The sequence below is a fragment of the Pelophylax lessonae genome, assembly GCF_965119305.1.
Source record: "Pelophylax lessonae genome assembly, chromosome: 7".
NCBI lineage: Eukaryota > Metazoa > Chordata > Amphibia > Anura > Ranidae > Pelophylax > Pelophylax lessonae.
In genome coordinates this window covers 168704834-168728032 of record NC_138774.1, presented here as the reverse complement: position 1 = coordinate 168728032, position 23199 = coordinate 168704834, and the positions used below count along the sequence as shown (strand labels likewise).

Below are 23199 nucleotides of genomic sequence, written 5' to 3'. Positions count from 1 at the left end.
GAGGCACGACAGCCAGATGAACGATGTCCGTGTGCCAGGACCGGCGAGGCCAGTACGGAGCCACCGGAAACACCGCGTGCGGTTTTAGGCCAACCTGTGAAGGAACCTGGACCGCAACTCAAGTGGAGGAAAGGCATACATCAGACGATGCTGATGCCAAGGTGCCACGAACGCGTCCGAGGCGGCCGCCCGAGGATCGCGCACGCTTGCCACGAACCTTTCCACCAGGTTGTACAGCCGAGATGCGAAACAGATCCACATTCGGGGATCCCCACCTCGCACACAGCATCTGGAAGATTTCGACCTGCCAGTTCCCCACCCTCGGAATGTGAACGCCGGGACGTGAGCCGCGGCCCAAGACAGAATGTCAGTCACTTCCCGGGCCGCTTGGGCACACCTGGTGCCCCCTTGGTGGTTGATGTAAGCCACCGCGGTGGCAATGTCCATCTGTACCCGAACCAGACGGCCCCGAAGTCGTTCCGACCACTGGAGAAGGCTAAGCTGTATCGCTCTCAAATCCAGAATGTTGATCGGAAGGGAGGATCCCTCCTCCGACCAAGTTCCCTGGGCAAAACAGGGCGCCCAGAACACCACCCCAGCCCGACAGACTGGCAGCCGTGGTGATTACCGTCCATAGCAACGGACGAAAAGACTTGCCCCCCGACACAGCCGGGGGCTGGAGCCACCACAGAAGATCTCTTCTGGTTAGGCGCTCAATGAAACCCTCAGATCCCAAGACTGAGGATGCTTTTTCCCGCGTGTCCAGAATCACCACGCGGAGAGACCGCGCGTGAAAACTGAGTAAAGGGAAACGCCTCGAGGGTCGAGACCACTAACCCCAGGCACCGCATACAGGTCCTGAGTGAGGAGGAACGGGTGTCCCTGAGGGACCTGACCTCTTCCTGACGAGTCCGGAGCTCTTCCTCCGGCAGGAACACTCTAGCATGAGCAGAGTCCAGAACCATTCCCCGATAGGGAAAGCTAAATGAAGGAGACAGCGTCGACTTCGGAACGTTGATGGTCCAACCGAACTCCTGAAGCGCCTGTACCGTAGTGGATAGGGCGTGCAGCAGGCTCAGACTGACACTCGAACTTAACAGGAGATCATCCAGATATCCCAAGACCGCAATGCCCTGGGCTCTCAACAGGCCCAGAACAGGTGCCAGCACTTTGGTAAGAACCCGTGGAGCCGAAGCGAGACCAAAAGGTAACGCCACGAACTGGCAACGGTCTTCCGTAAAGGCGAACCGAAGGCACCTCTGGTGACCTTCGAAAATGGGGATGCGTAGGCACGCATCTTTCAGGTCGACAGAGGCCAGGAATCCTCCCGGGCTCAGAGCAACCCCACTGAGTGCAGGGATTCCATGCAAAACTCCCGAACACGCACAAAGCGGTTCAGAGCTTACAAGTCCAGGATCGGACGCACTTCGCCCACCTTACTGGGCACAGTGAGTAAATCGGAGTAAAAACCCCCGAAAAACCTGTCCCGGTGAGGCACTGGGATCACCACCCCCTGGGCCAGGAGATCCTGCCTGCGCCCAGGAGACAGCCGAGAATTGTTTCCTGAGTCCATCTGTCCCGAAGCGGGACAGCCAAGTTTGGAGGAAAAAACGCACAAACGTCCCCCCACCCCAGAAGCGGGTGAGGGCGTCCCTTCAGGCAGAAGCGGAATGGAGCGCAGAGCCGGCGTAGCGGGACTATCGCTACCCACCCAGGGCTTCTTCTGGCCACCTTGGCCTTTTGAAGGGTCTTCCCTTGGACTGCGACTTAAAGGCACGAAAGGACCCCTGAGAGGGTCCAAATGCGGGGCCCCACTCGCCGCGAAAGGACGTGTTCTTCGGATTCTGGGGCAGCAGTGTGCTCTTGCCCCCAGTGACTCCATTCACCAGAGTATCCAAAGCCTCGCCAAAAAGGCGAGACCCAGCATGGGGAAATCATCCACCGTTTTCCGTGACAATTGGTCAGTCGACCAACTCTTCAGCCAGAACAGTCGACACTAGACAGGCGTGCAGCGAAAGGGGCCTCATGCAAGGCTGCATCGCAAAAGTACATGACCCCCTGCTGGAGTAGGTCTACCATAGCCAGCGTAGCTGGCGGTGCAGCATCAGACACAAGGGTGCGCCAGAGCCCCTCAGTCCAGGCGGCCCCCGCCTGAGCCACCATGACAGAAGCGAAATAGATTCGAGCATAGAGCCCGCCACCATATAAGCATGGCGGGCAAGAGACTCCAACCTCCCGTCCGTAGGGTCCCGGAAAACCGGGGTATCCTCAGAGGAAACCAGGGTAACCTTGGTCAACACGGCCCCAGCGTAATCCACCTGGGGTGCCACGCACTAGCGCTCCTTCGTGGAGGGCGCAACAGGGTAAAGCAGTGTAAACTGACCAGGCACCGTAAAGGGCATTTTTAAATTGCGCCATTGTTCAATCACAGTGTGATGAAATGCAGCAGGGCAGGGGAAAAACCTGCGCCGACTAGCGGGTTCCATGTATCCCAAAGGATGATCTTTTATGGGAGGGAGCAGCTCATCCATGAGCGCAAGCTCTTCAGGCGAGCCTGGGGGAGACGTATCAACCCCTTCAACCTCTGCCTCCCCTGCAGACCCCAAAAGGTCCAGAGATGATCGAGACCCTGAAAAGGGCAAGCCAGTCACAGCAGCCACATCACCATCTGAAACAGAGGAGATAGATAACCTGGGCCGCTACTATGCAGAACGTTCAGCCATCCGCACCCCCATCTATGACACCAGAAATGTCACTACAGCGGCCAATATAAGGCACAGCGGGGGTTCAGTAGACCCAGGGTCCCCCACCAGGGCCGGGGGGAACCAGCTATCCTGAGAATCCATGTCAAAAAACAAGTTTGGAATAAAAGGTACTGGCCCTTTAAGCGCCGCGGCGAGCGCAGCCCACCGCAAGGCTCACAATATGCACCGATCCCCACAGGGGCAGAAAACAGCTGAATTAGGAAGGATAGCCCAGAAAGGTATGGAGAGATCATCTGCAGAGCTCGCAGAGCGTTGCTACTGATGGCAATAAGGCTGACCTATAACTGCAGCAGGCTCAGGGAAAATGGCTGCCCATAGAAATCAATGGGGGCTTCTAGAAAATGGCCGCTGACATGTGCTCGGATCGAGCGGCCCGCCACACACAAAAAAATGGCGGCGATCAGCGCCAAAAGCCACTGCAACCCTGTACAAGGCTCAGGGTGAAGCCAACATGTCACATACAGTGAAAATGGCGAACCGCGCGGCGCTCAGCCGCAGCGGTCGCCGCCACACATGTCTGTACTTACATCTCCCAAAGTGATTTTCACAGCGGAGCGAGAGAGGCGCCCCCCCCCCCCCCCGCAGCACAAATAAAGGCATGTAACCCCATAGGGATCGCAGCAGGGAGCCCGCACACAACAGACATGGGAGGGGATACACAGCCACAGACTGACCCCCCAGACAGAGGGTCCCCACACAGAAGGTGCTTACTGTACCGGATGGCGTGGGGAACCGTCTCAAAAACAACAAACCACTATCCTCCATGACAGGGAGTGCCGCAGCCGGGACGCAAGAGACCGCAGCACAAGACCGCAGAAAGGCATCCAGTGAGGTAGCCACCTCACAGGCAGCATCCCTGCAGCGAGCAGGGATGGGTCGTTCATGGCGCCAGGGCAAACCGTAGCTGAACGCTCGATGGCAGGCTGGGGATCCATCTGGCCCTCAGCCCTGGGATCCAGGGCGGCCAGTCCGAGACCCAGCTCCGCATGACACATCTTCATCCGAAGATCCCTAACTAAGAGCTGACAAAATAACAGCTAGTAAAGTAAAGAGAAAATACTTGGAATAAAATAAAAAAAAAAGGGTAGAAGGCTGAGACTGAAGCCCCAGCACAGGAAAGCCTGCTACTCCTAAGCTAGGCAAGATCAAACTGAGTTGGGAATGCTGGGGCAGGGAGGTATTGACTAGTGGGACAGCCCCTAGGGGTGTGTCTATGCTAAAAGCTTTTGTTATTAACAAATCTTGTGCCTAGCTACTCCTGCGGAGCAAAGGTCAATACCCATTGGTGAAGACTGTGTGAATGGGCGGCGACTGTCGGAGGACGTATGAGAAAGTAAGATTTTAATCAATATCTCAATGAACACAAACAATTTCCACAAATTTTGACAAGAGTTTTATAACATTTGTTTTTTTCTCATTACATGAAAGTAATGGTTAATAAAATAATTTCAGTTTTAACAAAATCTTCAGTTTTACTCAAATTAGGTGATTCAAAAATGAATACACCCCACAACAAACACTACTACATCTAGAATTTTGTATGACCTCCATGATTTGTGAGAACAGTACCAAGTCTACTACGCATTGAATGAACAAGTTGGTGACATATGGCAACATCAAACTTCCTCCATTTTTCAAGAACGACCTCTTGTAGAGCCTGGATGCTGGATGGAGAGTATTGCTCAACTTCAGATCATGAAGACATACTTGGCCATATAAATCGCTTTCACCCTGTTGTTCTTCAGAAAAGCAACAGTGGCCTTAGATGTGTGTTTTGGATCATTGTCATGTTGGAAAAGTGCACGATGAGCACGGGCACGGAGTGATGATAGCAACTTCTCTTTCAATATAGAGCAGTACATCTGTGAATTCATGATACCATCAATGAAATGCAGCTCCCTGCATTTTACCAGCATCACCACCATGATTCACTGTAGGCAGCATGCATATATTTTTTTTTTTGTACTCTTCACCTTTTCTACGCCATACAGATTTGAAGCCATCAGTTCCAAAAACATTTATACTGGTTTTATCACCAGAGTCCCAGTAGTCTTCTTTTTCAGCATGGGCTCTGGAAAATTCTAGGTGGGCTTTAGGAAAGGCTTCCTTCGTGAACGACACCCATGCATGCCATACCGCTGCAGTGTACACTGTATTGTGTCACAGGAAACAGTCACCCCAGTTTGGTTTTCTACTCCTTTAGCTAACTGCAGTGAACTTGCATGGCAATTTTCTTCAACCCTTATCAGAAGACGCTCCTGTTGAAGTGAGAACTTCTGTGCACAGCCTGGATGTCTCTGTGAGATGGTTGTAGTTCCATCTTTGTTAAATTTTTGTATCACTTTTGCTACAGTATTCTGACAAGTAAAACTTTGCTGATTTTCTTGTAGCCCTCACTTTTCTTGTGTAATGAAATGATTTTCTTTTTCTCAGACCTTGTGACATTTCTCTTCCATGTGGTGTCATTGCTGACAGCATGAAATGGAAGGGGTTTTCTTTGTTAAATAATGCCTTTTTCTAATCACCTGTCTGCTAGACGCCTGTTTAATGAATACTAAAGGCCCATACACACGATACGAAAATCCGAAGTAAAATTTCGTCCGAACGATCTGCTGATTTTTAGATTGTTAGTATAGTGCTTTCGACAGCCGATTTATGAATTTTTGGACGACAAAATCTGGATGTGCAGGCAATAAAATTTTTATCGTACGTCAGCACAACGTCAGATTTTCATTTAATTAGTACAGTTTTCGTCTGAAAAAAATCATAAGAGCAAGACTAGGCATGCTCAGAAACGAAAGAACAAATACAAAACAATTCAACACATGACATCACTTCTGAAGTTGAATTCTGTCTTACAGGAATTTTCGTAGGAAAGTAACCTCTTCACTTTCGATATGAATTTAGCATGCAACAAAAAACAGACGAAAGATCATTCGATAATCTGAACGTGTGTACGAGGCTTTAGACTCACCTGTATTTGAGTTCTTGTTAATTAGGATTTTGTTGTTTAAAATTTAGCTTTGCTCTTAAGACTTTCATTGTGGTTTTATCATTTGTGCATTCTGGTCTGGAATGAATTTGTTAGGAAAAAATACTTTTTGTGCTGCAAATAATAACACATCTTGGTTGCAATCTATAACTTTCCTAACTAAATAATATACACTGATATGGGTTTCCAAATGTTATAGTATATGTGAGCCCTCACCTTGTAATACAGCTCATTCATTTAAAAAAAAAAAATGTTTTGCCTTTCATTTCTAAAGCCCTGTACATATGCAACGATTATCAGCCGACCGATCGTCAGTCTTGTCCAGAGTGGTGTTTTGTTGGTTGGAATGTGCCTAGACTGCACACGAATTTTCTCACCCCGACAAAATTCTACTTCAGAAGTGATGTCATGTGTTGGTTTGCTTTCTTTGTGTTCTTTCTTCACTGAGCATGCCCAGACTCGCTCATCAGATTTTTCCCTGTCGAAATCTGTACTGACTGCACGAAAATCGGCCGTATTTTGACGGCAGACATACATTTTATAGCCTGCACACCAGATTTTTTTTCGTCCGAAAAGTCGGAGTCGGTTGTCGGAAAGCATCATACTAACCAGCCGAAAATCGTCAAATCAGTCGTTGGACGAAAATTCCCTGCCAATTTACGACGCATGTGTACGGGGCTTAAGTGATCACATACACTCTGTTCTTAGCTGCATAAGAAGCTCAGATTGCTAGGAGAGGTGAAAGAGCAGCACACTGATCTTCCCAGTGGAGGACTGTGCAGGGAAGGGGGGCATGTAAGCAGAAGTCTAATCATTGGAGGAGAGCAGGCTGAGTTTCCAGCAGAGCCAGAAAACTGACCACACTGTGTTTTCATGCCAAGTGTAGGCAATTTTTAATAGGAAAGCAGAGGAACCAGGTATTTAACATAAAAGAAGCAATACAAAGAACAGGATACTTTTTCATACAGGTAAATGGTACAGCAGGCACATATCAGGAATATGAAAAGTTGAGATAACCTATTTAACCACTTGCCGACCGCCGCAAGTACATATACTGCGGCGGTCAGCCCCTCCTGGGCAAAGTGACGTATATATACGTCACTCGCCCGCAAGCCAATAGGGGGCGCGTCCTGCCCCGCTCGTTCACTGTCATCCCCACGCGAGTGACCAGCGGCTTGGATGTCCGCTGTAGAGGGAGAAAGGCAGGAGGCTGATGTAAACAAAGTCGCCTGTCATTCTCCCCTGTGTAAGAATAGTGATCATGCGGTCCTGCTATGTAGGACTGTTGATCACTGTTCTTACAGCTCAAGCCACAGCCAATCAGTTAGAAACACGCCCCTAGGGACACACTTAACCCCTCCCTCTCAAAAGTTAACCCCTTCACTGCCAGTGTCATTTTGATTTTTAAATTTTTTTTTGTGAATTTCATATAAAAAATTTGAAAAATATTGTTATTTTTTTCAAAATTGTCGCTATTTTTGTTTATAGCGCAAAAAGTAAAAATCACACAGGTGATCAAATACCACCAAAAAAAAGCTCTGTTTGTGGGGGAAAAAAAGGACATCAATATCATCTGGGCACAGCATTGCTCGACCGCGCAATTGTCCGTTAAATTCACGCAGTGCCGAATCGCAAAATAGCCCCTGGTCTTTGAGCAGCCAAATCCTCCGGGGCTTAAGTGGTTAAGAACGCATACCTTTTTTGACACTATTTCTGACACCACTTTTGACACTATTTCTGACACCACTTTTGACGCTATATTTGACACCACTTTTGACCCTATATTTGACACTATTTCTGACACCACTTTTGACACTTTTTCTATTTCACTATTTCTGCTCAAAGTCCAGATGTCAATTATTACAGCATCTCTTGAACACTATGAAAGGAAATTTGATTGTGTCCTAGTATAGGAAAATTGTATAAAGTGGTACTACCTTCATCCCAAATAGATTAGCAAAAAAGGTTGGGACCAAAGGGCCCAAACCAACCTGGGAGAAAAAAGGGGATGGGGGGGGAAAGGGGGGAGAGGGAAGGGGGGGGGGCTGATGGGAATTTGATGGTAGCGTACAAATCACTGTATATATTGATTAAAACATTATTTTATTTGACTAATCATGAAAACATGTTAAAATATCAGTACATTTTACACATCCACATACAGTTATTGTATAAAAGATCTCTACATAAATAGGCCGAAAAAGACAGAACTGTAATGAGGCCTTGCCCGACATGTTTCGCGTTCCAAATAACGCTTTTGCAGGAGCATGAGTTGGAGGAGAGATCAGAATCACCCTGTTTAGGGATATATATATACAGTAAAACCTTGGTTTGAGAGTAACTTGGTTTGAGAGCGCTTTGCAAGACAAGCAAAATTTTCAAATAAATTTTGACTTGGTTTACAAGCGATGTCTTGATATACAAGTAGCCTCAAGTCACAGCTGAGTATAAAAGAGAAGAGAGGCGCCTCTAAGTGTAGCAATATGGTTACATTTAATGAAGGTACAACATTTAGCAACTCACATAGTTGATGATTGGAACAGGCACATCTAAGGATGCAGGCATCAGGGGTAAAGCTGTCCACATAGGACCATCCTCCGCATCGCCATCTACGTCATCCCTTCCATGTTGCCCCTCGCTTTCAGATCGCTTTACTGCAGGGTGGTCTTCCCGGTCAGGATTACAGACTGGCAGCCGGCGGTGCAGAAGATAGTCTATGTGGACAGCTTTACCCCGGATGCCTGCATACTTAGATGTGCCTGTTTTATTCATCAACCTTGTGAGTTGCTAAATATTGCACCTTCATTAAATGGAACCATATTGCTACACTTAGAGGTGCCACTCTTCTCTTTGATACTCTGTAGCTCCTGCTGGATTTTGCTTCTAATCCCGTTGTGGAAGCGGCTATTTGTGGATGGACATTTTATGGTTATATAACCTATCGCAATGCTATAATCTTTTTATATGGACTATAAATTGAAGGATTTATGAATGAATGGTTGTGGAACGAATCATCTGAGTTTCCATTATTTCTTATGGGGAAATTCGCTTTGATATAAGAGTGCTTTGGATTACAAGCATGCTTCCGGAACGAATTATGCTCGCAATCCAAGGTTTAACTGTATACAGAGAACAAACAAATTGTCAAAACATACAAATTTGTTTCTACATTGCAGACTCTTTAAATGGCGCACAGTGTGACTAAAGCACCAGAGTAACACCCATACCAAGTGTGGCATGCAAGAGGGCACGGGCAAAAAATGTTCCCCTGGGGACAAATGCGGGAGTGAAACAAAAATTCAAAATCACCAGAGATGTTTAGAAAAAATAGTCACAAGGTTATGTGTTTTTAAAGGGAGCAAAACCCCAAACCAGAAAACACCAGGAAGAAATCAGGTTAAATTAAAAATAAAGTGCTCAGTGTTGTAATCCTATAATAGGGCTACATATGATGCATACATACCACAATTACCACAGAGGTAAGTAGCATCGGCCAGAGATTTGGTGAAAAAGCCTCAGCACAATATATGAAAAACCCGGTGATTAAAAATAATAGCTCAGCAAGTGAGCTTTTCCTGGGTTTAAAAGATATGGAATAATATAGCTATATATACTTGTTATAGTAGAAAAACAAAGATTTAAATGTATTGGCTTGACCTGTAAATGAAACCGAAATAGCCCAACACAGAAAGGCGGCTGAAAAGGGAAAGTGTCATTTTATATAAAACAATTCCTTTACCTATTGACCATCCACAGGGAGATGTACTTGGGGCAGGGAGATATTTAGGTTTAGATGTCCTGAATGGTTAGTCTGGTTACAGTCCACTCATGGAGTTGACTGTTGAGTTGAGTCATGGAGTACATGGCGTTGTACCAAGATAGCCAGAGAAGTGAAAACTGTGAGGGCATTCTGGCCCAAGGAGGGTCAGGAAATTCAACCTATGGACAGTAAGAATAGTTTTAAAACATATATCCGGTCCAACAATTAATACAAGGTAATTGTTTAGGTATCATATCTTATAAGCAGTAGTCCCTGTGTATCTCCCTGTTGCCTGGCTGCAAACCGCGGCTCCAGCGTATTATGTAGCACTCCAACCCGATATGTCATATCTGGTTTGCCCCGGAAATAGACGCGCATCGGGCTTGGTCCCTAACTGCACAGGCGCCACAGGGAGCATGCGCAGTGCCAAAAACGAAAACCGCTGTATGGAAACAGACGGGTCCATAAAGCGAGGAAGAGGGAGGTGAAACAAGGAATGTTTTATCACTCCCTGTTCCTCCAGGGAGCGCACATTCGTCCCCAGGAGAGTCTACACCTCGCTTTCCTGACGTCTCTGCTGTCCAGTGTTTGACACGCCGGGTCCTCTTTCCTCCCTCTTCCGGGGAACCTGGGGCCTACCTATGCAGAGTCCTTGTAGAAGCTAAATACAGCATTCCCCTGCTGTCACTCAGAACTCTACTTGTAGAAAACAGGGCAAACCACTGGAGCCTGAGTGGCCTGCAGTCCTGCCGAGTCAGGGAAATATGAAAGGGGTCTTCCAAGGCACCCCTTGAAAAACTTTCTGGATGCACCGCCAGAGACTGTGACAGTCACCTGTTTTTTTCTTGGCTTAAAATGTGCAGTCTTTTGCACAGCTTTTTAATCCACAAAGATCCTGGCCCAATGGCCCAAGGGATCTCATCAAGTTCAGAACATTTTTTTCAGGACCCTGGCCCAATGGGTCCCCAAAAACAACACTCTTATCTTCAGCAACTTGCTTAACTTTCGGCATTATAGATTTTGTCTTCCTTAGTTGTGACGGCTAGCCAGCCATGAATACACAGTCTAGTGGAATAAAGTGACAAAGAAACTTCTTCTTTTTTTTTTTCTTTAAATATAATACTCCGGGTGGGGTACCCTAACATAGGCACCCTGGTCATCCTTTACTCGGTTCCACTGTGCCTTGACGGCCTTGAACCTCTCCTTCAGGTCAGCTTCTGGCGAGTCTCTATAGGGCTTAGGAATGAAGAGAAAGTCCCAGATAGTCTCCTGACACCAAAAGTCCCTCTGCTTTTCAGTCAGTAGCATGACCTCTCTGGGAGCATAAGAATAGTTATATCCATATTCTAGTGCCACCTTGCGCTGAATCCATCTCTGCGTTCTGGACAACCGATGGATGGTCTTTCTGTTGCCTCTCCCTGGCAGAGAAAAAGGTTTCTACCCGCTGAATTAAAGTACCATATGCTGTATTCTGGTCCTGAGCCCAGGTGTAGTTTGTAGGTGGGGATAAATCTGGAATCCTCTTAGCGTATGCTTCACAAAATCCCCTCTTTCTATGGCCTCCTTGGCCTCTTTATCAAGAGCAACAACAACTTCAAGACTTGGGGAGCTGCTCCCAGCCTCTGTCCCCCAGTCCCACTCTGTTTCATCAGCGGGTCCCCAGTCATCGATCCCTTCCTCAATGGATCCGTACTTGTGCTGAAATGATGGGGATCCTAGGTTAACAATTCCGGCTTTTTCCTCACCACTAGTTCTTGTGGGTGAGGCCGCAATGGCTGCGGGCCACGCTGGTTGCAGAATTGTAATAGGGGCAGACCCTTCTGCTGCTGCGACTGATGCCCCCTCTGGCCATCTCCCGGCCGCTTGTACCAGCATGCATCCTCTTCCCAGAGCTCCCGGTGTCCCAGTCCCTCTCACTAATAATGCTGGCCCACCGTCAGTGTGCATGGCCTCCAGCTTCATCATGACACGTATCATGCCCCTCCCGCCTCCGTGGAGGAACATGGACTCCGATCCGGTCACCTCTTGAGTGAACCCTGACTCCCAAGAAACACACATCTTCTTAGGCTGGCCTTCCCTCCGCCCTGCCCACAGCAGCAGATAGCCACAATGCCAACACTGGACCCACGCTTGCACCTTCATTGTAATACTAGTATATTGTGTACATACCGTTCCCAGGTACTCCAGGCCGCCACCTGTGCACAGCGCGAGTCCTCCTTCAGGCACATCCGAATGCCTGTGTCCCACACGAGTGTCTGGCTGGGCTGTCCGGTATGCTCCGGTGTCTGCCTAGCAGGTTTTCCGCCAATTGGTGAAGCTACTCCGGTCACACGCTTTTTCTCGCTAGCATACTCCATGATGCTCTCTCCTACACATATCTCCCTCTCAGCCACACACCCGAAGGGGGGGGGGTGTTAAATGGACTCTGTTAGTCACTCCTGATTGGCTGGGTGCGACCAATGTCTCCACCCTCTCTCCTTCTTTGGCGGTGGCTCCTCCTGCTAGGCAGTGCTGTGCAGATTGCGCTTTCCAGCCCACAGGGAAGTTACTGTAAAGCGGACCACGTCCCTCGCCAGACGTGCATACACTCTTCTTACTTGCACCCGGGCCACAACTGCGCCTCCCTCTCCCAGAGCCAGCCATCCCTCCTTGCCAGGCAAGGGAAATATCCCACTGTCATATGCATGGTCAATAGTCCTCTCCCCAACACATGTGCAAGTAAGGTCCTCCATACTGTCTCCGAAGATTGTCCCACTGCCTCTCCTGCCATGGCCGACTGCAATCTTCACAGTACCTGTGCACTCACTGTATAGAGCAAATGTGCAATCTTCACAGTACCTGTGCACTCACTGTATAGAGCAAATGTCCCGCTGTCATAAGCATGGTCAACACCAGTCCATATAGCTTGTACACACACCTGGCCCCTTGCACCTTGCTCCTCGTGCCCCTGGTGCCATTTTTTCCGTCCCTCCCTGAACTTTCCTCCGTTAAGCAGCTGCAGCTTCTATTTACTGTCATGGACTTCTTCCCTGCTTTCCAATGCCTGATACCAGAGTACATGTCGTAATCAAAATGTAAGGTTCCCATCATTTTGCAGAACTGACTGGAACACTTGCGTTGCCACGGGCAACCTTCCATGTGCACTTCAATCTTCATCCCACTCTCCCTGTATCCCGCATTGCTGACCTCACACTTGGCTTGAGACTTAAACAAAAGTTCCAGGCACAAAAAATTAAGATTTTTGACATTTTCTTTGGCCGTTGCCAGGGGCAACCAACCCAGTAACCCTTGGCAAAATCCCGGACAAGCCCCCAAATGTAGCAGGATTTCCAGCCTTTGTGCTGGATGTGGGTCTGCCAGGGTTACCGCTAGTAACCGCACATTTAAGCTTGTTCTCCAAGTGTGAGCACTGAGACAAGAAACAGTCCTGGATCTTTGGTTTTTATATTTATTTTAGGAACTTGAATGGGGAAAGGGAATGAGTGGGGTACTCCTCTGGCTCGACTATACACAATGTAATGGGACAACTGAGATAAATGCCTCTTGACGCTGACTTGATGCTGGATGAATGCTGGTCAACGCTTGTTACCGCTGACTTGCTGTCTTATTAACAATGAACTGACTTTGACAGTCCCCTGTGACACAAAGTCCTTTTGCACAGCTCCCTTTAGCCCTCCTGGCTGAGGTAGCTACTTGTAACACTGCTGCAACTCTAAACACTTCAGGGCCCAAACCGGCACCCTCTCTCACTGAATTCTCTTCCGGGTTTAGACTCCGGCACCCCCTTTCTAAGCTTCCTCCTGGTTAGCTGGCTCCTGGATCCCTCTGACCTCCTGGAGTGGTCTCCTATCCTAGGCAGACCCCGGGGCAGTTCACAGTACTGCCGACTCTGCTTTCCTGGAAACTCCAACCCCAACAGCTCCACACAGTCCTCAGCACACTGGATCCCTCTCTAGGCCGACTGTCATGCTGACAGGAGGAGAGACAGATGTCACCTTGCCCCTGGGACTCTGCTTCCCGCCAAAGACACCCTGTCATGTGCTCCCCTCAGACTTATATCCCATCCCAGGATGCATTGCGGCATATTCTGCCCTCTGGGGTAGATACAGGCCCTGGTGTGCTATTGTTCAGGTTTCCTCCACTGTCGAATGACAGCCCTCATTGAACACAGTGGGGAGACTCCCCAAACTCAACAGGCACACCTGAGAACACATGACAGCCTAGCTGAACAATTAAAGCCCCCTGATAAGCAGACAGGGCCACCCATATGCCTTTTTTTTTTCTAAACATCTCTGGTGATTTAGAATTTTTGTTTCACTCCCGCATTCGTCCCCAGGGGAACATTTTTTGCCCGTGCCCTCTTGCATGTCACACTTGGTATGGGTGTTACTCTGGTGCTTCCGTCACACTGTGCGCCATTTAAAAAATCTGCAATGTAGAAAAAAATTGTGTATGTTTTGAGGATGTATGTTTTGTTTGTTCTCTGTATATATATATATATATATATATATATATATATATATATCCCTAAACAGGGTGATTTTGATCTCTCCTGCAACTCATGCTCCTAAGGAAGCTGTATTTGGACCACAAAATATGTTTGGCAAGGCCTCATTACATTTCTCTGTATTTTTTGGCATATATGTTGTGTAAAATGTATTGTTATTTTAACATGTTTTCATAATTATTCAAATAAAATAATGTTTTAATCAATATTTACAGTAATTCTACAGTACCATCAAAATCCCCTCAGCCCCCTCCCTTCCCCCCTCCCTAAAGAGTGAAAACAGATCTGTCTGAATATAGAGTGTCAGGGGGACGGACAGTTCACAGGGTCAAAGCGGCACAGAAGAACATACAACTACAAGCAACCCCCAAGAGGGTAGTGCTACGTGGGGTATGACTCTTCTTTAAACGTTTTATTCCTAATTTTTATATAACGGCATGCTGTCAAATTATCAGAAACAGAGACCAAGAATAAGTTGATTATTGCAAACTACAGACTTACTCACCAGGCATTGGAACACACTACAAATACAAAGCAATTTAAAACACGTTTTCCCAATAGGCGTTAATGGCAGCATACTGCTGATCTCACTTACACTGCAATCTGATCTATAACCCCAGCACTGATCCTTCATGGAAATACATGATCATAAAGTTGCCAGGTTACAGTTTAGGTTTAAAAGGGACTAAATGCAATGAGCACAAAAAAATCCCCAGCTCTGAAAAGCAGATGTGATATTGGATTAGTTGGTTTCCTGGGAAGTTGGCTGTAGTTGTGTTTCCTGTGTGTAGATTGGGGAAGTGGTAAACACATCATCAATCTACACCTTATGTCAGCTTAAAGTGTGTGAAATTTGCTAGAAAATACCTTCCAAATCTTGGGCAAGTTTCGTGCAGGTTGAAAAACAAAGAATACCACATCAAATCAGAATTACTAAACAAGGCTGAATCTTTTATTAACCACCTCCCTCTAATTTCCGGGAGGTCGTCTTTATACGGCCTCCCAGTAACAGGCTCCCCGCGCGCGTGCGCGCATCGGGGAAAATCTGTGTCGGCCGTGTCCCTTGGACACAGCCAATCACAGATCGTGGTGAATGGCCAATCACAGCGGCCATTTGCCACGTGATCGGAACGTCCAATGAGAGATGATCTCAAATGTAAATATATGAGATCATCTCTCATTGCCAGGCTCTCCTTCCTCACACAGAGACTGCGTGTGAGGAAGAGGTGAGCTGATCAGCGGTTAGGGGACACAGAGAAATGTAATCAGGGCTCTGATCACCAGTGCCCTGATTACACAAGAGGAAATAAAATGCCATAACTGCCCACCATCAGTGCCGACAGCCTGCACTGCACTGATGAGGTGGCACCTATGGGCACTGATGAGGAGGTACTAATATGCCGCACTGATGGGCACTGACTAGCAGCACTATGGGCACTGATAGTGCCACCCGTCAGTGTCCATCAGTGCCATCCATCAGTGTCCATCAGTGCCACCTCTCAGTGCCCATCAGTGCCACCTATCAGTGCTCATCAGTGCGGCATATTAGTACCTCCTCATCAGTGCCCATAGGTGCCACCTCATCAGTGCCCATCAGTACCGCCTCATCAGCGCCCATCAGTACCGCCTCATCAGCGCACATCAGTGAAGGAGAAAATTGTATTTATTTTCAAAATTTACTCACAGAAAATAAGAAAAAAATGTTTTTTTTTCAAAATTTTCTGTCTTTTTTCTTTTTTTTTGTAAGAAATAAAAACCCAGAGGTGATTAAATACCACCAAAAGAAATCTCTATTTGTGTGAAAAAAAAATGATAAAAATTTCATATGGGTGCAGTGTAGCATGACCGCGCAATTGTCATTCAAAGCGTGAGAGCGCTGAAAGCTGAAAATTGGCCTGGGCAGGAAGGGGGTGAAAGTGCCCTGTAGGCAAGTGGTTAAACAAAATGTATATCTTTAACCACTTGCTGACTGCCTAACGCAGATCTACGTCGGCAGTCAGCCCCTCACAGGCAAAGCGACGTAGGTCTACGTCGCTAGCCTGTGAGGGTCTAGGGAGCGAGGTCACGCACCCCCCCGCACGTGTGACCGGCGGACCTGATGTCCGCCGGTCACTCGGCGATCGGCGGGGGAGAGGGAGAAAGTCAAATAAAGTTAACCCCTTCACTACCAGTGTATTTTTACAGTAACAGTGCATATGTATAGCACTGATTACTGTAGAAATGTCACTGGTAACCCCAAAAGTGTCAAAAATGTCAGTCAAGGGTCCGATCTGTCCGCCGCAATGTCGCAGTACCGCAAAAAAAGAAATCGCAGATCGCCGCCATTACGCGTTAAAAAAAAAAACAACAAAAATGACAAAAATCTTTCCCTTTGTTAGTAAACGCGATAACTTTTGCGCAAACCAATCAAAATACGCTTTTTGCGATTTTTTTTACCAAACATAGGTAGCATAAAACAAATTGGCCGAAAATGTTAAAAAATTTAGATTTTTACATTTTTTGGGGGGGGAATTTCATATAAAAAAATTTTAAAAATATTGCTATTTTTGCAAAATTGACGCTCTTTTTTTGTTTATAGCGCGTGATCAAAAAATCGCACAGGTGATCAAATACCACCAAAAGAAAGCTCTGTTTGTGGGAAAAAAAGGACGCCAAATTCGTTTAGGTACAGCGTCGCACGACCGCGCAATTGTCCGTTAAAGTCACGCAGTGCCGAATCGCAAAATACCCCCTGGTCAGGAAGGGGGTAAAATCTTCCGGTGCTTAAGTGGTTAAAATGACCTAAATATAAAAAATGACATAGTTAAAAATACGTGAAAGTGGATTTATAAAAAAAATATTTATTTTAAAGCTAGTTTTAGACATGCATCCTGATCAGGTTCGTCTAATTAGTTTTTCAGGTGGACCTGATCAGAAGGCCCATGCTTTCCTATAGGCAGCTGAGTGTAAACGGACTTGTGTCCATTTACGCCCTCCTGCCTTTAGGTCCAGTCGGATCTTCCATTTACATTGAGCAGATTGTAAATAGACAGCAGAGTCTGTTTACTCCCGGGCACCCATAGAGCAGAGCAGGCTCGGTGCGTGTCCGCTCTGCAGAAACCGAGCGGACACAGATGTGTCACCTGCCAGCTCCACTACGTTTAGCAGGGTATCATCTCACAGATCCCCTGCTGTTCAGAACATAATCCACCCTGTGTTACAGGGACCTAAAGCAAATCTTTATCAGAAACTGCAGTTGCTGACCTCCGTTTCAGAAAAGGCCAAAAACATTGCCAGAGTCACCAAAAACAAGTATAAAAGGAGTTCTAAATTATACAACATAGACTTCACCATAAAAGTGTACTACAACCAACTCTGACAGTCTTACCTGTAACCCTAATGGGGAGATTTCAACTCATTTACGCACCCTAAGTGATGTGAAATCTCTAGTAGGCAGGACCACAGTTAAAAAAAAATAAAAAGGATTGAAAGCCAACTCAGCATTCCTCAGTTTTGTGCACAAACAGTACATAGGAATTCTACAGTAAGTACAAAACTGTTAGTTTTAATATAATTCATTGAGGGTCACAGGAAGTCTATTACCATCAGGACATCCAAAATCAGTCCAGCCAAGTAGTGGATAGCATCTACTGATAGCCCTTTAAGTTTTATTAGGTCTATCGCACGTTAAAGGTATTTGAAAGAACCGCCTTCTCTAGATGGGAATAATACCTCTGCAAAAGCAGATAGACTGCCACAACCAAAGCAAAGCCAAAATTGCAGTCCACAGGCTGGATGTTACCCTTAAAGCGGAGTTCCGGGCACAAAATCGATCTTTTTTTTTGTGCCCGTCCGCTTGTTCACCTTCACCTGAAAAGGAATTGGATAGTTAGGTTTTTTTTTTTTTTACTCACCTTGTAATTGAAGATCGAAAATACTCACCTCAGTGTACTTCCTCCCTCTGAGCCGCGGCTCCGCCGTCACTTCCTGTCTTGCGATGATTCCTGGGAGCTGAACGTCATCGCTCCCAGGAATCAATGCGACGGCACCGGCCCCGCTCGTCACTTCTGGGGCGACGCCGCATTCCCTGCTAAACAGCTTCTGGGCATGCCCAGAAGCTGTGGAGGAATGCGGCGCCGCGCCGGAAGTGACGAGAGGGGCCGGTGCAGGCGCATTCTGGGAGAAGAGGACGCGGAAGAAGACGCAGAAGAGGATCGAGCCGGCTTCAGCTGCCCACAAGAGAGATGGCAACGCTGCGGAAGAAATTCTATAAGTGAGTATTTCTTCTTGCAGGTAAGTGTGAACCGGGACAGATCATAGGCTAGCCATTGTGGAATGTACTAGCCCTGACTGTCCCGGGGGTATGTTCACTGAAAGCGGAACTCCGCTTTAAGGCACAATTTCATCCCATGGCACCAACGATGGGTTACTATTCCTCCCCTAAATACCAACAATGGGGCACCATTCCTCCCACTGATAGCAACAATGGGGCACTATTCCTCCCACTAAAAAAATTAATAAATCAAAAATAAATGATTATGTGATATTATTTACTCCCACTGAAACCAGGACATTTCCTAATCCCACTGGCCAGTGTGCCTGCCCCCCTAAAGTCTGAAGGACAGTTCACTGGCCCTTCATTAAGAAAGTTTGGAGATCCCTGTTTTAAAGTCAAAAAATAAACTATTGTCAAGGAGAACTTCTGAATGAAGGAACAATTGTCTCCTGCCAGTGAGACTAGAGAGCCAAAACAGCAATCTACTAAGAGAACAAGTGGTAACAAGCACACTGCTAAAATGGGTGTAGAACAGATCAAAAGCAGAACAAAAGAAAATGGTCTTATACCTAGGACAAAAAAAAAAAACAAATCCCCAAAAGGAAGCTTGGACAACATACCAGGTCAAGCTTGGCCCTCCCGGCATACCATGTCAATTTGTAGACTTAAAAATATGCCAAGCCATACATGTATCCCAGGGGAATCAGTCTTAAAGGGGAAGGTTTAACAAGTGAGCAGAACCCTTAGATGAAAGGGATAGGCAGGACTGAGGGTACCTCACAACCCCACTAGTGCACATCACCTTAACTTGAAGGATGAACAGAGATTCTTCCACCTAATATCTATAGTAAAACTAAAAAAAAGAAAAGGTAACTGCTAGTACTGTCAATCGATTAAAATATTTAATCGCGATTAATCGCATGATTGTCATGAGTTAACTCGCGATTAATCGCACATTTGTATCAGTTCTAAATGTACCTTAAATTAATACTTTTCAAGTTTTGAATACATTAATCAACATGGGAGTGGACAAATAGACGCTTTATGCAAATGCATGTTTATTATTAGTGAAACCATACTTAACATAGGATGAAGACTGGACATCTATCAAAGGGACCATAGTATCAAAAGTCATATGTTTATCAAAGAACTTGTTCATGTCTATTATACACATGAAAAAACAACAACATAGAAATAAACGGTTCCCATTACTTCTCTTTCTTTACTCAATTTACTTACACAAACCTATTTACATTTTTGCATGATAGGGCAGCTCACTTCTTGTAAACATGCTAACCTAAATGTACATTTATTATTACTGAAATCACCCTAAACAGAGCATAAAGAACATTGACATGTTTTACAAAGAACGTGTTAATGTCTATCAAACAGGTGGGAAAAAGAATATAAAAAACCCACAGGTTCCTCACAGATTATTTCTCTTTCTTTGCACTGAGCCAGTTGCTCAAACAGACGAGCCTGTTTACATTTTCAGATGACAGGGCAGCTCGCTTTTTCTGAACAACATGTCCTGAGAGTGAAAACAATCTTTCACAAGGTACGGATGTGGCAGGTGTTGATAAGTATATGCGTGCAAGGTAGGCCATCTCACTGTGTGCCCCTTCATGATTGGACCACCACTGCAGGGGACAGTCCTCTATGCCAATAGAGGGCTCTGCCTTGTAGCGCTCCACACATTTCTCAATACAGTCCTCTTCATCATCATCAGATGAAGATTCTGGCACAGACATGAGACATGTTATCTTCTTAGGTGGTTCAGTTGTCACTGGTTTATCTGGCTGTGCAAGCCCCTCCCTCTGGAGCAAGGCACAGACTGAACTCCACACCTCAGCTCTGTCAGCCCTGCTCAGACATTTGAGGTCCTTAAACCTAGGGTCCAATGCTGATGCAACCCTCAGCCATGTGGTGTTGGTTTTTTCCTTCCGTTTGTCCATGTCAGTTGTGAAAGTTTCCTTAAACTTAATCATGTAGGCTGGGTCATCTTCTGAGACCTCCATCACACGTGATAGATGACACAACGCGGGCAGCACAACTGAGCAAGAAACAAATTTCTCTCCTCCTAAAAGTTCACTCACATACCTGGAATAATAGAGAAAAGCACTTTAGTTAGACATAATGAATCTCTCACTCACTTTCAATCTCTCACTCTTAACACACGCACGCGCACACAAACCTAACCTAACCATCACAGAAAACTTTCTGCATTTTTACATTTTCAATACAACTCATTCTGTATGATTTATAAGCTGTTTAACTGGACCAACAAATGTCCCCACAAAAACAAGGATTTCAGACATTTCTATTATATTTTGTCCCCATACTGTACACACACACACACACACACATCAGAACATAAATCCACTCTATTATAAATGACACACACACACACACACACACACATCAGAACTTAAATCCACTCTATTATAAATGTCACACACACACACACACAGTCAAGACACATCAGAACAACATAAATCCACTCTATTATAAAAATGTTACACACACACACACACAGACGTCCCCACTTTTGACACAACCTTACTTTGACTGAGAGACAAATATAATAATAATAAGAGTATCAATAAATTACCTGCAGTGTTCCAGCACAGTCTCCAACCTCTTCAGTTTATCAAATTTAGCTGCAGTTGGCATGTTGATGTTGCCTGCATGTAGGGCCAGTGCATCTCTCAATGGTTCTTGATTTCTCTCAACACGCTTTATCATTTCTAGGGTGCTGTTCCACCTAGTAGACACCTCCTGTACGAGTGACTCTTTCTTTTGAAGATGTTTGACTTGCTGCTGTTCAAGCTCGGCTGCGTTAGCAGGGCTATGCTTGAAATGACCCACTAACTTCCTGCATTTTGCCAAGGCGCCATCAAACGGGCTGTTTTGGAGAGAAACTGTGATGGCTCGGTGGAGGCTGTGTGCAATGCAAGGCATATGCTCGAACGGGAGCTGCCTGGCCGCTGCAATCATGTTGCGTGCACTATCAGTGGTCACTATTTTAATTTTGAGTTCAATGTTCCACTGTCTGGCTACTTGAAGAAAGTGCTCAGCGCAAACGTCAGCATAGTGTCTATCTTCTGTCTTCATAACGGTCAAAGCGTGAGACTGAAGTTTCCAGTGCGCGTCAAAATAATGTGCTGTGACGCCTAGGTAGCTATGGTTACTGAGGGAAGTCCAATAATCTCCGGTGAGCGCAACTGTGTTTGTCTGTCTCAATGCCTCCTGAACTTTAGCTTTCTCCTCTTCATATAAGTTGTGAATCTTGGTTGTAATGGTGGCTCTTGAAGGTAGTTCGTATGTAGAATCGTTAGATGCGATGCGAATAATATCAAGTAGACCCTCGTCCTCGACCACATTAACTGGTCTACATGCTGTAGCCACCCATTTAGCTATAGTTGAGGTGAGTCTATTAGTTGTGGACTTATCCATCGATCTCCGCTGCAAACTTTGATCCATTGTGGTCTGCCTTTGACGAGGGGGAGGGGGGCTCTCCGTGTCAGTTGTATGCTTCGCCATCAAGTGATATTTTAAACTCGACGTGCTGCGGTGATAACTTAATTCACATCGACAATAAATGCAGATAACTTTTGTCTTGTCGACAGAACCATCAGACCTCGTTTTGTATATAAATTTTCCGTTCAGAAGACCCCTTTCTTTTTCCATTTCTGTTTGCTGCTGCATCTCTATCTCTCCAACTACGGGCTAGGCCACGGGTCAAACAGGTGATGCGCGCTGCGTTAATCGTGCGTTAAAAAAATTAGCGCCGTTAAAATGAATTTGAGTTAATGCGTTATTAACGCGCTAATTTTGACAGCACTAGTAACTGCACATGGTGTATTGCACTAGTTGTGCAGCAAATGATTTTAGGAATAAGCAAACCTTCCGCGGCCTCCTGACAAAGAATGAGAAGTAAGAGTTTACTAGGAGCAGTTACTAGATTTGAAGCAGGAGGAAATAAGAAAACTGAAGGAATTTCTTCAAGACGTTGCAGAATAGCTTTAGATGAAGGACCCATATCCTAGTGGCCAAGTCCAATGAAGACCTCAGGTTTTATACAAGCTGTATTAGGGAGCTTTTGTAGCAGGGTCATATTTTGATCTACTTGCTGTCCACCCAAGGGAATATAGGGCCCTCTAGTTATTGATACTTCTCACTCAGCAGGAAAGATAGAGTAAAAAGTAGCTAAGCCCCTATATTTCAGCTCTAAAAGGCAAAGGGAACAAAAAAGGCACTAGGGACACACACTGCACACTTGATAGAAAAGTTTAAAAACCTTTCCAAAGGAAGATGTCCTGAAGTGTAAAATGGCGTTCTGGTCAAAACACTGGTGAACCAGATGAAACCCAGAGTGTGGAGACCCATCGTATAAGGAATTGTAAACAAAAAAGATCTAGCGCCAAGGTTATCAATGGTTGTGAACCACTATTGGGGGTGTTTAATATGCAATATATTAGTGATGGGCCGAACACCCCCCTTTTCAGTTCGCACCAGAACATCTTGAACAGGGGAAAAGTTCTGGCGAACATGCGAACCCTATTAAAGTCTATGGGACATGAAGATGAAAAATCAAAAGCCCTAATTTTAAAGGCTTATATGCAAGTTATTGCCATAAAAAGTGTATGGGGATCCGGGTACTACCATGGGGGACATGCATCAATGCAAAAAAAAAAAAAAAGTAAAATTATAGTTTTTACAGGAACAGTGATTTTATTGATGCTTAAAGTGAAACAATAAAAATGAATGAAAAATTAAAGTTGGGAAGATACTGGAGAGTTTAATAAAAGGCCACATAGATGAGTTCTTGCTGGAAAAAAATATTTTAAGCAACAGACCGCATGCATTCATGAAAGACAGAAGTTGTCAAACAAACCTGATTTCTTTTTATGAGGAGGT

General features: G+C 45.8%; 1 protein-coding gene across 1 annotated transcript; it reads right to left on the bottom strand.

Annotated features, from left to right (window-relative positions):
* Positions 1 to 19712: 19712 nt before the first annotated feature.
* On the bottom strand, positions 19713 to 21987 carry LOC309560557 (E3 SUMO-protein ligase ZBED1-like; the record flags this gene model as incomplete). The annotated part of the gene is made up of 2 exons (XM_082264184.1): positions 19713 to 20379; positions 20891 to 21987. 2 exons carry the CDS (start codon positions 21985 to 21987, stop codon positions 19713 to 19715), a joined length of 1764 nt encoding a protein of 587 aa, XP_082120310.1.
* Positions 21988 to 23199: the final 1212 nt, after the last annotated feature.